The following is a 17,470-nucleotide window of genomic DNA, read 5'->3' on the forward strand; positions in this document are numbered from 1 at the left end:
CCAGATCAAATTCTTACCCTTTTGGCAAAATCTTCATTAGCTTTGGCCCTACGGTGATTTGATTAACATGGACCCCGACTTAAACAAGTTGATAAACTTATTCGGGTGTTACCATTTAGTAGTCTATTGTACGGAATATGTACTGAAATGTGCAATCTACTAATACAAGTTTCAATTAGTCAATCAAAACCAACAATCACGAAGAAATTATGACTTTTGTGTGAAGTATGTTAAGTGTGGTGGCTGCCTCCAATGTATTTGTAATCACTGTATGTATCACTCATTATGTATTATAATCTAACTGATCTTTGTTTTTGTAACATGGTCAGTGAGTACGTTTTATTTAGTACTTATTTCTTTATATTTTTGCACAATAACTCAGATGTAGTAACAGTTTATGGATTAATTTTGGTCCAGAACTATATGTCTTTATGCATTATCACCCCATTTCTTGCCACCTTATGTTGTATATTTTTCAATGAGATTCACTTTCTCATCTATTACACACCTCAGATTTGTTTTTTGTTTTTTACTCATTCAATGTCCTTCTATTCGTATTTGTGTTTGACTTTCTCTTCTACTGTTACTGAATTAAATTATTTTGTATTGATTGATTGATTGATTGATACTTTTATTAGTAGATTGCACAGTTCAGTACATATTCCGTACAAACACCCGAATAAGTTTTTCAACTTGTTTAAGTCGGGGTCCACGTTAATCAATTCATGGTACTGAGATTCAATTATAGTTATACACTTTGAAAAACCAAACCGGCTTCACGGTGGGAGAGGGTTTAGTGCGTCTGCCTCACAATACGAAGGTTCTGAGTAGTCTGGGGTTCAATCCTGGGCTCGGGATCTTTCCGTGTGGAGTTTGCATGTCCTCCCCGTGAATGTGTGGGTTCCCTCCGGGTACTCCGGCTTCCTCCCACTTCCAAAGACATGCACCTGGGGATAGGTTGATTGGCAACACTAAATTGGCCCCAGTGTGTGAATGTTCCCTGTCCATCTGTGTTGGTCCTGCATATGAGGTGCCGACTTGTCCAGGGTGTATCCCGCCTTCCGCCCGATTGTAGCTGAGATAGGCACCAGCGCCCCCCGCGACCCTAAAGGGAATAAGGTGTAGAAGATGGATGGCTGGATGGATGGAAAAACCAAACCTAACGAGGAATCACCACAAACACATACTGTTGGTCTGGGTTATTTTTTTGCCTCATCCCACACTTAAAATGCAAGTGAAGAATGTATGAAGAACGCACTACCGACCTGCTAAGTCTGAAAAAGTAAGAGATAATTCAGTATTGTCCGCTACCTGGTGGTTGTTTGAGCACCCTGCAGCAAGTCCGAGATAAATTAACTAATCGCCACTCCTGAATGCTTCAGCCACACACAGGATACTCACAGGAATGAGACAATAAACTTACCAAGACCTACAAAGTTGGTAGCAGTCATGGTGCCCAGTAGTCACATGAGTGCCTTTGACCACTCATTGAAGAGATCGCCTGAAACTGGGTTGGCTATACTCTCTTTATACATGACCCTGGTATTTGGGGATTGCAATAGCCCATGATGCACTTCCATCCATCCATCCATTTTCTACCGCTTATTCCCTTCGGGGTCCAGTGATGCACTTATGTTTATTGCTTTCACTTCATCCAGCTGAGCCTCAAATTCCTGTTAAAATATTTTGATGCCCTATTCCATTGGTTCTCAACCTTTTTTCAGTGATGTACCTCCTGTGAACATTTTTTTAATTCAAGTACCCCCTAATCAGAGCAAAGCATTTTTGGTTGAAAAAAAGAGATAGAGAAGTACAATACAGCACAATGTCATCAGTTTCTGATTTATTAAATTGTATAACAGTGCAAAATATTGCTCATTTGTAGTGGTCTGTCTTGGACTATTTAGAAAAAATATATATAAAATAACTAAAAACTTGTTGCAAAATAAATAAGTGATTCAATTATAAATACAGATTTCTACACATAGAAGTAATCATCAACTTAAAGTGCCCTCTTTGGGGATTGTAATAGAGATCCATCTGGATTCATGAACTTAATCCTAAACATTTCTTCACCAAAAAAGAAATCTTTTACATCAAAATTTATGGAACATGTCCACAAAAAATCTAGCTGTCAACAATGAATATCACATTGTTGTAATTTTTTTCACAGTTTATGAACTTACATTCATATTTTGTTGAAGTATTATTCAATAAATATATTCATAAAGGATTTTTGAATTGTTGCTATTTTTGGAATATTTTAAGAAAATCTCACGTACCCCTGGCATACCTTCAAGTACCCCCAGGGGTACGCGTACCCCCATTTGAGAACCACTGAACTAGATTCACTCGACGTCCATTGCACCACTGCGGTCCCCTTCAAGGTTTCTCATTGTATCCCATTGGGTTGAGTTTTTTCTTGCCCTGATGTGGGATTTGACCTGAGGATGTCGTTGTAGCTTGTGCAGCCCTTTGAGACACTTGTGATTCAGTGGTATATAAATAAATTTGAATGATTGATTGATTGATAAGCTGCATAAGTTATGGCACTCCACCATCGGTAATGAGATAAAAATGTACACCTTTGGAATGCTGATAGAGCCTATTCTCTGTGGCACAGGAACGTGGACTCAAACTACTCAACAACAAAAGCATCTGGATGGAGCTTACACCAACTTGCTCAACTGGTCTGAGCATGCTACTTTAAAGCATGTATACGGAAATATTATGCCACTATCTCAGAAGGTGGCTAAGCGGAGGCCTTCGTTGGCTGGGCACTCCTATTCGTGCCACTGGGGAAATCATTCAGCACTACTGCTGTGCAAACCCTGCTGCTACAGAGGCCTCACCTTCCCAGATCTACTATGAAAGGATGCAGGGCTCGAGAAACACGACATCTGCAAAGTGTGGCAGCATATAATCCACTGTGCCGTGGTCCCCAGGTTCGCCCAATGATGATATTAAATGATGTGGGACCAAATTAGATGATGTGATGGACAACATTAAATGACATGGTGAGCCACGTCAATGATGTGGCAGACCACGTCAATGATGTGGCAGACCACGTTAAATGAAGTGGCGGGCCAGATCTGGCCCCCGGGCCTTAGGTGTGTGGTCAAACGGGTTATTTATAGGAATTTTCAAATCATCCATGATTACTCTATTATCTGCATGAGTTACCATATCAGCAAAAAACTCAAGATAATTTGTTGATAAATTATCTTGACCAGATAGAGAGGTAGTTGTGCTATAAAGACTTCATAATAAGAACCTCATATAAATCATATTAAAAAAAAAAGGTTAATCACAATTTTGATTTTGGAATAATCATAATTAATCACAGGTTATTACTCGCTGATGAACTTTAAAAAAATGCCCTAATATTTACTTTAGAACCCCCCCACCCCACCCCACACACACACGCACCCCACACGCACACACACATTCTTGTATTTCTTACCTATTAGAGACCTCCGAAAAATGCCCAACCCTATAGGACCACCCTTTCTAGATATATAAAGATTTGTATTTACAACATTAATAATATTTACATACTATGAAAATATAAAAAATAAGTTAGACTTTCACAAGAAAAACGTAGAATTTTGTCAGTTTCATAATAAAAGCCAAAATTTTACTCGACGCAAGTCAAAATTTTACAAGAACAACGGAATTATGATAAAAGTTGGAATTTTACTCGATTACAGTCACAATTTTACAAGAAAAAATAAAGATTTTGGCAATTGTATGAAAAGAGTCGTAATTTTACTCGACAAAAATCACAATTTTCTAAGAAAAACTTTAAAATGTTGGCAATATTGTAATAAAATCAGAATTTTACTTGGCAAAATGATGACAAAAGTCATCATTTTACTCAAAAAATGTCCCTCTTTGCAAAGAACAACCAAAAAATTGGCAATATTGTATTAAAAAAATAATTTTATATAACTTATGTCGCCATTTTGCATTAAAATATAATAATATTACAAGAAAATATTGAAATATTACAAAATCAGAAATAATATGAGAAATTGTTCCCAATTTTTTAACAAAAAAGTAGGAACATTGTGAGAAAAAGACTGCTTTTAGTGACTTTTTTTGTTGTTGAATTTTTTTGTTGGTAATTGCTTTTTAATCTTCATTATTTACTTTAAGTTATTACAGTATGTCTCTGAATACATATTTATTTATTAAAAAAAAAAAAAAATTTGGCCAAAGGGGACACATTTTAATTTTGTACACACACTTGTTATCACATATGTTTGCCAGAGGGGGAGCACTTCCAATGTTTACACACACTTGTCATTTCATATGTTGACCAGATTGGGAGCACTTTTAAAAGCGACACACTGTCGATGTGAAAAATCCCTTCTTTTTGGGACCACCCTCCATCCATCCATCTTCTTCCGCTTATCCGAGGTCGGGTCGCGGGGGCAGCAGCCTAAGCAGGGCAACGGAGACTTCCCTCTCCCCAGCCACTTCGTCTAGCTCTTCCCGGGGGATCCCGTGGTGTTCCCAGGCCAGCCGGGAGACATAGTCTTCCCAACGTGTCCTGGGTCTTTCCCGTGGCCTCCTACCGGTTGGACGTGCCCTAAACACCTCCCTAGGGAGGCGTTCGGGTGGCATCCTGACCAGATGCCCGAACCAGCTCATCTGGCTCCTCTTGATGTGGAGGAGCAGCGGCTTTACTTTGAGCTCTTCCCGGATGGCAGAGCTTCTCACCCTATCTCTAAGGGAGAGCCCCGCCACACGGCGGAGGAAACTAATTTCAGCCGCTTATACCCGTGATCTTATCCTTTCGGTCATGACCCAAAGCTCATGACCATAGGTGAGGATGGGAACTTAGATTGACTGGTAAATTGAGAGCTTTGCCTTCCGGCTCAGCTCCTTCTTCACCACAACGGATCGGTACAACTTGAACTCCTCCACTTGGGGCAGGGTCTCCTCCCCAATCCGGAGTTGGCACTTCCTCCTTTTCTGGGCGAGAACCATGGACTCGGACTTGGAGGTGCTGATTTTCATTCCGGTCGCTTCACACTCGGCTGCGAACCGATCCAGTGAGAGCTGAAGATCCCGGCCAGATGAAGCCATCAGGATCACATCATCTGCTAAAAGCAGAGACCTAATCCCGCGGTCACCAAACCGGAACCCCTCAACGCATTGACTGCGCCTAGAAATTCTGTCCATAAAAGTTATGAACAGAATAGGTGAAAAAAGACAGCTTTGGCAGAGTCCAACCCTCACTGGAAACGTGTCCGACTTACTGCCGGCAATGCGGACCAAGCTCTGACACTGATCGTACAGGGAGCTGACCGCTACAATAAGACAGTCCGATACCCCATACTCTCTGAGCACTCCCCACAAGACTTCCCGAGGGACACGGTCGAATGCCTTCTCCAAGTCCACCCTCATTTTGATAGATTTCCCCACCAAGGGTGCAAATGAAATGTCTATTTTTGGTTTTTCGTAATGTGCTTAAGGCCGATGACAAAGGAGTCACGGACCACAGATGGCCCCTGTGCAGCACTATGGACAACCCAGCTGTACAAGCTAACTGTTAATGGTCACCGTAGTTTTAGTACCGTAGCGTGTTTGTTCATCCTATGGTCACATAAGGAACGCACGTTGTCTTCCGTCAGCACCGGAAGTCGTAAAATCGGCTGTTCACCTGGCGGGTTTTTTCGGGGATGAATAGGGAAGTCCTTCTTCAGCTGCCGTCTTCTTTTATCATACCGTATATCCTTGAATTGCCGCAGGTCAAATAGTATGCGCCTGCCTTGAATTACTGCCGGGTCAAACTCGCTTCCCAAAATAATTAGCGCATGCTTAGTATTACCGCCTGGTCAAACTCGTGACGTCACGAGTGACACTTCCCCTGTCATCATTTTCAAAATGGAGGAGGCTGATTTGAATACCGGTAATTTGAAATCGCATAAAGGGAAGAAGATTAAGAGCTATTCAGTAGGATTTTAGGTCCAAGCTTACATCACATTCAAATTTTTACTGCATACCTTTGGTAAGTACCGGAGTGAGAAGAGGTTTTAAAATAATTAGCGCATGCTTACTTTTACCGCATGCCTTTGGTAAGCGCAGGAGTGAGAAGAGGTTTTAAATTAATTAGCGCTCCGGCGGCAATTCAAGGAAATATGGTATATTGCTGCCTTTGCACCTGTCAATGTTTACTTTTGTATGCACATTAAATCAACCAAAAATCCTGACCTTGGAGCAGAGCATAAGGCATAAGCGAACTAAGCGCTTGCTTAGGGCCCCGCGGCCAACAGGCGGCCCCCAAAAGCAATTAACAAAAAATTCTTATTTTTTATTTTTTGAGCTGTACCCAAATCTTTGGGTAGCTCTGTGGATAGCCTGCACTCTTCCTGTGACTGTTGCATCTACAGAGCGGAGCTTTTCCATGCTCAAATTAATAAAAAACTACTTGAGATCTTCCATGGCTCAAGAAAGACTGAGTGGACTGGCAGTGATTAGTATTGATAACAAAGTCGGCCATCAGATTTCTTACAGTGATGTCATAAATGACTTTGCCTCCAGAAAAGTCAGGAAGCACAGGTTTTAAGGAGTGGGTGGAGTGGTGAAGAACAGAGGAACACAACTGTGATGTGATGGTCAAATGTGTGAATTAAGTTAGTTTATTTCTATTTTTCCCCCCAAAATGTTTGCACATCGTTGTGAACATTTACATAATTTTAATATGTAGTAACTTTATATTTGTTTATAAACCGTTATGTTACCTCGCTTCTGGTAACTCTGTTAATTAATATTATTTAAGTATTTGCTTGATATTTAATTTAATTATCTTGGTTTTTGAACAATTTAATTTGTTCCTTTTTATATATATTTAAGTGATTTTATTGTTGCGCATTATTGTTTTTCTTGCACTACGAATTATTTTTGCACATTGCTGTTTCAGGTTTTTGTTACCAAAGTGAATCAGAATCAGCTTTATTGTCCAGTTAAGTTTAACTTCAGTAGACTGCGCTCTCTTTGTACAAAGTAAACATTAAATATGAACAATTAATTAAAAATATAAACTAGTAATTAAAGACTAATATGTACAAGACTGATGAGACAAGATGACACTTTTACTGTAAATACAAAGCTTTATCACTTGGACTGTTCAACCCCAAGCCACTCTTGTAGCTGAATGTTTTCTACATTTTAAGATTAGGAACCATATGTGGCACTCTGGACATCATTCGTTCATTCATTGGTATTATTTATGTTCTTCACTGGGCCACCCCCATATCTTTATAAATGACATGTCATTTGTAAAGACATGCCAGGCTGACAATAGGATAATGTAAACAACACTGCCAGAGCCGCAATGAGTTTATGGTAGGGGAGTGAATGATCAAAATCAATATTATTGGCAGAAATAGAGGGCCCCAATGTTCACGGACTGTAGCATTTGGCTCTCTAATAAATGCAATGGTTTTCCATATTGGGACCATGATTTCGGTCCTAACTTGTTCACTGGTCCACACATGGATGGTCCTTTTCCTTTTTGATGTCTCCAGAAGGGTAGAAATACACCACACACGCACACACACACGCACACACGCACGCACGCACGCACGCGCACACACACACACACACACACACACACACACACACACACACACACACACACACACACACACACACACACACACACACACACACACACACACACGGCCCTGCTTGTATCTTCCCTCCAATAGAAACTTTATAAAGTTCACCCATGTCCAGTTTGAGTTAGATGGAAGTGAACACATGTTGACGTTGCTTTCAGGCATGTTTGAGGAGCATGCAGACTGACTGAGTGGTCCTGACGAGAGGACCAGCTGAGTAGGGGACACAACATGGCTGGCTGGGGCACCTTCTTCGTTTCTCTCCTCAACTACAAGACGGAGAAGTACGTGATCGCAGAGAACAGGAAGATCGGGATATTGTTTCGAATCTACCAGCTGGCGGTGCTGGGATACATAATCGGGTGAGATGCACTCCATGTCGTTTTTTTTTTAGCCTTTTGCGCTACGTAACCTTGCACAAAGTGGTTCAGCAAGTTAAAAATAGTTACCCATTAGGCGGGTTTGCTTGGTTAGAGCGGCAGAGCAATTGCGTCCTTTTTTGTTCTTTATTACGACTTTTAACCTTCCTAAAGTGAGAGGAAAGAACCCATGTTTTGTGACGTCACACCAGAGACATAATGAAAGTGAAGCAGGTGACAGAAGACGTTCGGAAGGGTTCTCCAGAGTGCGGCCCCGGGGCCATTTAGGTACATATCCCTTTTTCATTTTATTGTAAAAATAATTTACATTTATTATAAATGAGCTCTATGAAATAGATTTGTCATCTATATACAAAGCTAAAATGTGGATGTTATATTTGTAACTCAGATGTAGGTAATATAGATCAGGGATCCATCCATCAGTTTCCTACTGCTTTGTCCCTTTCGGAGTCGCGGGGGATGCTTATCTCAGCTGAATTTGGGCGGAAGGCGGCGTACACCATGGACAAGTCGTCATCTCATCACAGGGCCAACACAGATAGACAGACAACATTCACACTCACATTCACACACGAGGGCAGTGGTTCTTAACCTTGTTGGAGGCACCGAACCCCACCAGTTTCATATGTGCATTCACCGAACCCTTCTTTATTGAAAAATAAAATGTTTTTTTTTTCAAGTTCAAGACAAAGTTGTATGTTTTTGGTAACACTTTAGTTTAGGGGAACATATTCCAAGTAACAAAGACTTAATTTAGAGTTATTTGGACACTAGAGCAGTGGTTCTCAAATGGGGGTACGCGTACCCCTGGGGGTACTTGAAGGTATGCCAAGGAGTACGTGAGATCTTTTTTTTTAAATATTCTAAAAATAGCAACAATTCAAAAATCCTTTATAAATATATTAATTGAATAATACTTCAACAAAATATGAATGTAAGTTCATAAACTGTGAAAAGAAATACAACAATGCAATATTGAGTGTTGAGAGCTAGATTTTTTGTGGCCATGTTCCATAAATATCGATGTTAAAGATTTATTTTTTTGTGAAAAAATGTTTAGAATGAAGTTGATGAGTCCAGAAGGATCTCTATTATAATTCCCAAAGAGGGCACTTTAAGTTGATGACTACTTCTATGTGTAAAAATCTTTATTTATAATTGAATCACTTGTTTATTTTTCAAAAAGTTTTTAGTTATTTTTATATATTTTCTTCCAAATAGTTCAAGAAAGACCACTACAAATGAGCAATATATTTTTGCACTGTTATACAATTTCATAAATCAAAAACTGATGACATAGTGCTGTATTTTACTTCTTTATCTCTTTTTTTTTTTCAACCAAAAATACTTTGCTCTGATTAGGGGGTACTTGAATTTAAAAAAATGTTTACAGGGGGTACATCACTGAAAAAGGGTTGAGAACCACTGCATTAGGGGAACATATTCTAAGTAATAGAATATGTTAGTTATTTGGTTAGGGTCAGGGTTAGAGGGTTAGGGTTATAATAAGGCCATGCCAAATAAGGTTTAATTAGTACTTAATGAATAGTTAAGAACCAATATGTTACTAATTTGCATGTTAATAAGCAACTAATTAATGGTGAATATGTTCCCCATACTAAAGTGTTACCATATTTTTTTTACTGGTGCACAAAATCAACCGTGCATGAACATCACCTTGTTCAAACAACAAAACTAAGACAGTGCATAAACTCACAACAAATTACACACCTGCAAATCAGTCAGCTGTTGCCGTATCTGTAATATGCCAACAGGGAGAAGTTTGTATTTACACAAAGAGTCGGGTGTGTTTTGATCCCCGCCAAACCCCTGAGTTCGACTCACCAAACCCCTAGGGTTCGATCGAACCCTGGTTAAAAACCACTGCCCTAGGGCCATTTAGTGTTGCCGATCAACCTATCCCCAGGTGCATGTCTTTGGAGGTGGGAGGAAGCTGGAGTACCCGGAGGGAACCCACGGAATCACGGGGAGAACATGCAAACTCCACTCAGAAAGACCCCAGATTGAACCTAGGACCTTCGTATTGCACTAACATGCACTAACCCCTGTGTCACCGTGCTGCCCTAAATCAAGGGTCCTCAACTAAAATTTAAATAGATCGAGATACAGAACATTTCCTCATACAATCATCCGGGACACCCTTCTCAATAAAAAACACAAACCAGAAAAATGCAGGTCAAAAATTGACACCCCTAGCTTTGTATTGAGGACCAGGGGCGTAGGAACTGTGGCACATGGGGGGACATGTTTCACCCAATATTGAGGAAAGACACCCACATAAAAAAATGTACAGCGGACATATTCACATATTTACATTCATGTGACTTCATTCATTCTTTCTTTCGTTTCATTTATCTCAGACAATGACAGATAAAAAGTACAAGGCGGACAGCAATATAATAATATTAGGTCATGTAGTGCAAAAAGGACTGCACAGCATGTAAACATTACGATCCAATTCTGACAGAAAGGGAGTGGAAAGAAGATCTTTTATTTAATTTATTTAACAATGAGCTTCACCGTTACTTTGTTCAAGGATTATTATACGGATGTTCGTTCTATCATGGTGGCGTTACCACAGGTAACAAATCATTTTTACATTGTAACAACAATTTATTCATTATCAACCTTCATCAGCTCTGAGTGCAGCGGGAGCGAGAGAAAGACTGAGTGCAGGCTGAGAGGATGACACTAGCAAGCAGACGGTGTGCTGATAATGTTGCCATACATATTGCTTGTTTAGATAGATAGATAAATAGATTGATAGATAGATAGATAGATAGATAGATAGATAGATAGATAGATAGATAGATAGATGGATAGATGGATAGTACTTTATTGTTTATAACGCCTTGCTGTTTATTTACTCTCATATTTAAAGACAATGTTTTTTGAGTTAAGTCATCTTAATTCTACTAACTTCGTCAGTTTTCCCAAGTAACATAAATACTAGTTGTGTGAATGCCACATGGCATTCAGGTTGTTCTACACCAACAAAGTGTTTAATTTATTGTTATTATTATTTTTAAATGATTGTTTAGTCATCCCCTTCCAGATAGCAGCATTTCACCACTACAAAACAATGAAACAGCAGCAGGACTTACTCTGTTATTTTATAAAGAATAATGTTAGTGTGAGTGGGAATGTGAATGTGTGGTTACACTCCAAGACTAAGACAGCACCTACTTATATTCAACCATTTATCAACACGTATAAAATTATATTAGATCTGATGTGCAATTATGTCTTATCAGTAGAATGGTAGTACATAGATTATTGAGGGATGTAAATGTAAACAAACTGAGGAAGCTCAGCCTGTTATCACTTTTTAAACCGTTTATTTTAACAGGAGAATAACTAAAAAAAAGTCAGGGATTAAGGGTGTCAGGTGGCATTTCAGGGTGTAAGGAAATATTTCAAAATCACATTATTGATTATAATAAGAAAGGAGAACAGCTGATGGCTGATGTCAAGTAGATTTATTAAGATGCATTTAATTTAATATCACAAATATTCAATCATCTGTACATTATTCTACAGTTTTGGTTATGTTTATAAATTAAATGCTGCTACAGTACATTACTAATGTTATCTGTTGTAAATATGTAAATGCCATGCAGAAACCTCACAGGCTTGAGGCAGGGAGTCAAAGTGAAGGAGAGACAGGAGCAAACTGACAGGTAAAAAAGTATAGTAGCGTAACATAACAGTGGATATTTAACAAGAGTTCACAAAAAAGTGGAAAGCGGTGTTGCTTTCTTGTATGTAGGAAGTGCAGTTGAGTGGGGTTGTGTGACATTGTGACTTAGCCACACCAAAAATTCATGGACACTCAAGTTCTGTCTAACAAAACTTGGAAGATTTCAAGAAAAGTGGTACAAAGACTTTCCTTGGGTTAATTATGATACAATACAGAAGGGAATATGTGTTTTTATTGCAAAGCAATCACCCAGGACAAACTCACACTTTTCAGGGCCCACCTTTATTACTTCTGGATTTAAAAATTGGGAAAAAAGCATTCGAAAAATTTAAAGCACACGAAAATGGTCATACACATCGGCAGGCTGTCTCTGTGACCGCACAACTTTATACATTCACAGTTGTGACATCTCCCAGGCACTCCCTGCAGCTGCTAGATGTTGTCCCATATGGCTCTTTTGCTGTAAGGTGTTCTTTCCCCTGCACTTGTCCTTTCTCCTCAGCCAAAGCCAAAATTTGTCTTTTTCTGCCTCCTCTGCAATTCTTTTACTGCCCTCTTCATCTTTCCTCCGGTCACTCCCGTGTCCTTCAGGAGATGTGTGGTTGACATTCTTACAAAAGTTTGACATCCAACTTCAACTGGGTAGTCTTCCAGCGAGCCTCTCCGCACTCGGCAGCTAACTCTGCGTATTTGGCCTTTTTGCGCTCAAATCAATTAATCAATCAATCAATCAATTAATCAAAGTTTTTATTTATTTATATTAGTTATTTATTTATATATCCCTTAACCACAAGTGCCTCAAAGGGCTGCACAAAACCCAAAATATCCGCTGATCTGAAACCTACATGCAAGCAGGGAATAACTCAAAACCCAAAATGGGAAAAAGCAGAAACCTTTGGAAGGGGCCGCAGATGTGGGGATTTCCCTCCTGAGTGACCGGCTGCAATGGATGCCAAGTGGGTATCGTTATTGCATTATTCATGTAAACGTGAGAGTCTAGTCCAGGGGTGTTAAACTCAAATACAGAGTGGGCCAAAATTTAAAACTGAACATAGCCGCGGGCCAAGGTTGAAGAAATTAACCTTTAAATAGGGACCCAAACAAGTTTTGCAATAAATATTGAACAAGCAAGGCTTAAATAGGGCAGCATGGTGGGACAGGGGTTAGTGCCTTTGCCTCACAATACGAAGGTCCTGAGTAATCCTGGGTTCAACCCCGGGCTCGGGATCTTTCTGTGTGGAGTTTGCATGTTCTCCCCCGTGAATGCGTGGGTTACCTCCGGGTACTCCAGCTTCCTCCCATGGAACAGGCAGAGCTTATATAACGTAATAGTGCAAAATCAACTTTCAAAAAACAAACGAAAAAACATCAGTGGTATATTAAATAAAATGTAATAAAAAAAATTAATGCCTCTTTTCTATTTGCAGCTTTCTGAGGTAAATATCAACATCAACTTTTTCCACAGGCTAACAAATTCAAAAATAAAAAAAAAATGAGGTGGGCGGGGTTTGGTGGTAGCGGGGGGGGGGGGGGGGGGTGTATATTATAGCGGTAGAAATAGTGCTGCAAGGGGTTCTGGGTATTTGTTCTGTTGTGTTTATGTTGTGTTACGGTGCGGGTGTTCTCCCAAAATGTGTTTTGTCATTCTTGTTTGGTGTGGGTTCACAGTGTGTTGCATATTTGTAACAGTGTTAAAGTTGTTTATAAGCCCACCCTCAGTGTGACCTACATGGCTGTTGGCCAAGTATGTGTGTGTGAAAGCCGCATATATTATGTGACTTGGCCAACACGCTCTTTATATGGAGGAAAAGAGGACGTGACGGCATGTTGTAGAGGACGCTAAAGGCAGTGCCTTTAAGGCACGCTCCCAATATTGTTGTCCGGGTGGAAATCGGGAGAATGGTTGCCCAGGGAGATTTTCGGGAAGGGCACTAAACTTCGGGAGTCTCCCGGGAAAATCGGGAGGGTTGCCAAGTATGAGTATTAGCGGTGAATGTGATGTTACCGGCGGGCCAGCTCTAATGTTAATTTGATATTGCCTCAAGGGCCAAATGAAATTAATCGGCGGGCCATATTTGGCCCGCGGGCCAGAGTTTGACACCCATGGTCTAGTCCATTAGGAAAGAGGTCCTCATCTACGTCACAGAGTAGTGGTATACCCTAGGTCATGACTTAGAACAGTGAAGTGAAGTGAATTATATTTATATAGCACTTTTTCCTCAAGTGACTCAAAGCACTTTTACATAGTGAAACCCAATAACTAAGTTACAATTAAACCAGTGTGGGTGGCACTGGGAGCAGGTGGGTAAAGTGTCTTGCCCAAGGACACAACGGCAGTGACTAGGATGGCAGAAGCGGGGATCGAACCTGCAACCCTCAAGTTGCTGACACGGCCGCTCTACCAACCGAGCTATACCGTCCCCAGCTAGTGCCTTCTTTCAGACTGGTAACTCTCCAGGAATTATCCGTGGCCACCTGGCAACATCTCCATGCAGGAGAGGAGGCTAAAAAAGAGAAGCAGCAGGTCATCTGGTCTTAAACAGGATATATTTAAAGGCTACAGTATATGGATAAGTTTCAAGGTGTAACTTAAATTGGTGGCATCTTTAACTGTTGCTGGCAGGGCAGTCCAGAGTACTGGAGCCAGAATGGAAAACTCTCTAGACCCTGCAGGCTTTTTTTGGCCTCTGGAAATTACGAATAAACTGGGGTTCTTGGAACATAGATTTCAGGACAGAACGTAGGGTACAATACAATAATCAAGATAAGAACTTTTAGTATTTTTAATGTGAGTTATAAATGCAGCCTCGATCTCTTCCTCCTGTAGAGTTGTCGATTCGATTAGGTGCATCGACTTTTCTTTAGTGGACCAAACAACAATGTCAAGATGAAGAGATGTAGTGGTAATCTCCGTAGGAAAGCAAAGTTGTCTGCCGAGGTCCACCCTCATGTCCCTTGATCTGCTGTATCTACCATTCCCCGCCTTCCACGACAAAGTCGATGTGGTTCTTTACTGGTGGTGACTTTGGATAGTTTTCTCAGGATCTGGTCGCGGCGCCATCTGTCGCGCCCCTTAGAGTGTGCGATCTTACAGACTGACACAATGTGCTGGAGACTTGCGTTTCGAGTATTGCAAAAGTGACACCGGTGGAGATTGCGAGGGCAGTGGTGTCATAGGTTGACCGTATTAGGAAACTGTGGAATTTTCCATAATTCTGACCATCTGATGTTGCGGTGGGTAACTTTCTCCCGAGCTTCCTTGTCTGTCCTGCGATACAGCCTGGATGTTTTTGCACGCTTCCTGCCTAGACTGTACCAACAATCTCCTGGTGCATTGCAGCAGCTAATTAATAAATTAACATAAACCATATTAGTTATATTAATAATATAAATAATAAATTAATAAACCTCAATTAAAAAAAGCAATGGCATTTCACATTGCCATGTTTTATTAGAGTCACCGACTCTGAAGATAAGACAAACTAGTTTTGTGCTTCCAGGGGAAAGAATGAGCGTAAATGAGCACTGATCCACTTTCCTGTTCTTACAGAGCGCCATGTCTGCTCATTATTCCACTGCCGGTGACCAGGCCAAGGGAGGGGCAGAAGAAACAAGTGGTTTCAAAAATTTAAAAATTGGGGAAAATAAGCATTCGAAAAATTTAAAGCAAACACAAAAATGGTCATACACATCGGCATGCTGTCTCTGTGACCGCACAACTTTATACATTCACAGTTGTGACGTCTCCCAGTCACTCCCCGCAGCTGCTAGATGTTGTCCCATGTGGCCCTTTTGCTGTTAAGTGTTCATTCCCCTGCACTTGTCCTTTCTCCTCAGCCAAAGCCAAAAGTTGTCCCATCACTTCACCCTTGCTCCTGATGGGCCCTGGTTAGGGCCTTGCATGGCAGCTCCCACCATCAGTGTGAGAACGTGTGTGAATGTGTGAATGTGGAAATTCTCTCAAAGCGCTTTGGGCTCCTTAAAATGGGGTAGAAAAGCGCTATACAAGTAGAACCATTTACCATTTACCATTTTCTCTCCCTTTCTAATGCTTACTCGGATCTGTCCTCTCTCTGCATTATCCTTCTTATTTCTGTGGATTTCACTCGTTATTGTAACCCGCTTCATTCTGTCTTGTCTGTCCCTGCTATTTGAGTACCCATTTTTACCACCTGGAACGCACAGATTTGATTGGCTGAGGAGTATCACGTGGGCTGGTTTAACCCGCGTGCAATTTGCACACTAGGAAGGGGATTCATATTCATATTTTTCACGGTTTACCTGAGATATGAACGTGACAAACTCGGGCAGTGCATTTTCCTCTTTAGCTGCCAGATAACAGTATTGAATTGTGTTTTGTGGCAATTCCAACTTTCACCACAGCGTCAGTTGTTATGTAGAGTGGCGCGTTCTATAATTTTCAGCAGACTGCATTACAAAATGATTAACCCATTACTTTCCTTTCACACCAGATCCACCCAGGAATGGGGCAATATGAAACCCCTCCCAACTGTAAGTGTATACTATTTCCTGAGCCGATTAACCAGTACCATATAGTCTGTAAAAGCTGTGCCGGTCAAAACTGAAGCGCTATGTCAAAACAATAAATTCTTTAAAGTAACATTAGAGTAGAAAAGCAGGTTGACTTTATAAGCCTAATTGTGTTTCAATTGCAATTGGTTGAGGGTGCGATGCACAGCATCAGCTCTATTGTAAAAACAGGTGTTTCTACATTTGTTGTTTGTTCATTTTATTTTATGCTAAAATCTACCATGTCTACATTGTTTAAGTTTGTGGTTATGTTACCTTTAATTCTGCAAATATGGTGTCATTTTGGCAATTGTTCGGATTACATTATAATTGTAATAATTGAGTGATGATACATTAATGTGTATCATCACTCTTAACCACTCAGTGACCTAGTTGTTAGAGGGTCCGCCCTGAGATTGGGAGTTCAAAGCCCGGCCGAGTCATACCAAAGACTATAAAAATGTGATCCATTACATTCCTGCTTGGCACTCAGCATCAAGGGTTGGAATTGGGGGTTAAATCACCAACATAATTCCTGGGCGCGGCCACCGCTGCTGCTCACTGCTGCTCACTGCTCCCCTCACCTACTAGGGGGTGAACAAGGGGATGGGTCAAATGCAGGGGACACATTTCACCATACCTAGTGTGTGTGACAATCATTGGTACTTTAACTTAGCTTAACTTAAATGTGTTGTGGCAGTTGTGCAAGTCACCAATGTGGCGGTTTGAGGAAAGACAAGGTTGCTTTTCCAAACACGTCTTTAATAATGAATTGCCAACATGAGAATGCTGAACAGCAAGTGCTTAAAGTTTAATGGCTTTGTAGATACCCTGCGACAGTCTAAGTTCATTGTGTTTTTCATAACGTCTTGAAACCGCACCAATTTTTGCTCACAATTTTCAACTAACTTTAAGTGTTTTGCCAAGAGGTTTATTTGTAATGTGTAAATTTTTAGAATGTATTTTTTTTTCTATTTTTGGCCCAAGTAAGACAAACAAAACAATTTTGAAGTGGTCTTTATTTTTGAGTTATTATGCGTGGGAATAGATTTTCTTCGATGTGGCCCCTGAGCTGAAATGAGTTTGACACCCTGATTTAGATGATAAATCATGCCTCTCATCTGGATAATAGGAGGATTTAGCCTTCAATCTCAAAGTTTTTCCTCTGTGACATTCAATTCGAACCTGGAGATGGAGACAATCACACT

General features: G+C 40.4%; 1 protein-coding gene across 4 annotated transcripts in view; it reads left to right on the forward strand.

Moving 5' to 3' along the window:
* The first annotated feature begins 7,630 nt into the window (after positions 1 to 7,630).
* p2rx5 (purinergic receptor P2X, ligand-gated ion channel, 5) overlaps positions 7,631 to 17,470 on the forward strand; it is a 31,387-nt gene continuing 21,547 nt past the window's right edge. The window contains exons 1-2 of one of the 4 annotated variants that reach the window (XM_061897974.1): positions 7,854 to 7,993; positions 16,205 to 16,244. Coding sequence is in view for 2 of the 4 variants with exons in the window: in XM_061897972.1 (XP_061753956.1) it covers positions 7,863 to 7,993 (131 nt within the window). In the remaining 2 variants the exon portion in view is untranslated. Of the gene's footprint in view, positions 7,994 to 8,078; positions 8,279 to 16,204; positions 16,245 to 17,470 lie in introns of those variants that run through there. The other 3 variants (XM_061897972.1, XM_061897971.1, XM_061897973.1) reach the window with 3 other exon arrangements.

This window comes from Nerophis ophidion, linkage group LG04 (genome assembly GCF_033978795.1).
Source record: "Nerophis ophidion isolate RoL-2023_Sa linkage group LG04, RoL_Noph_v1.0, whole genome shotgun sequence".
NCBI classification, from domain to species: domain Eukaryota; kingdom Metazoa; phylum Chordata; class Actinopteri; order Syngnathiformes; family Syngnathidae; genus Nerophis; species Nerophis ophidion.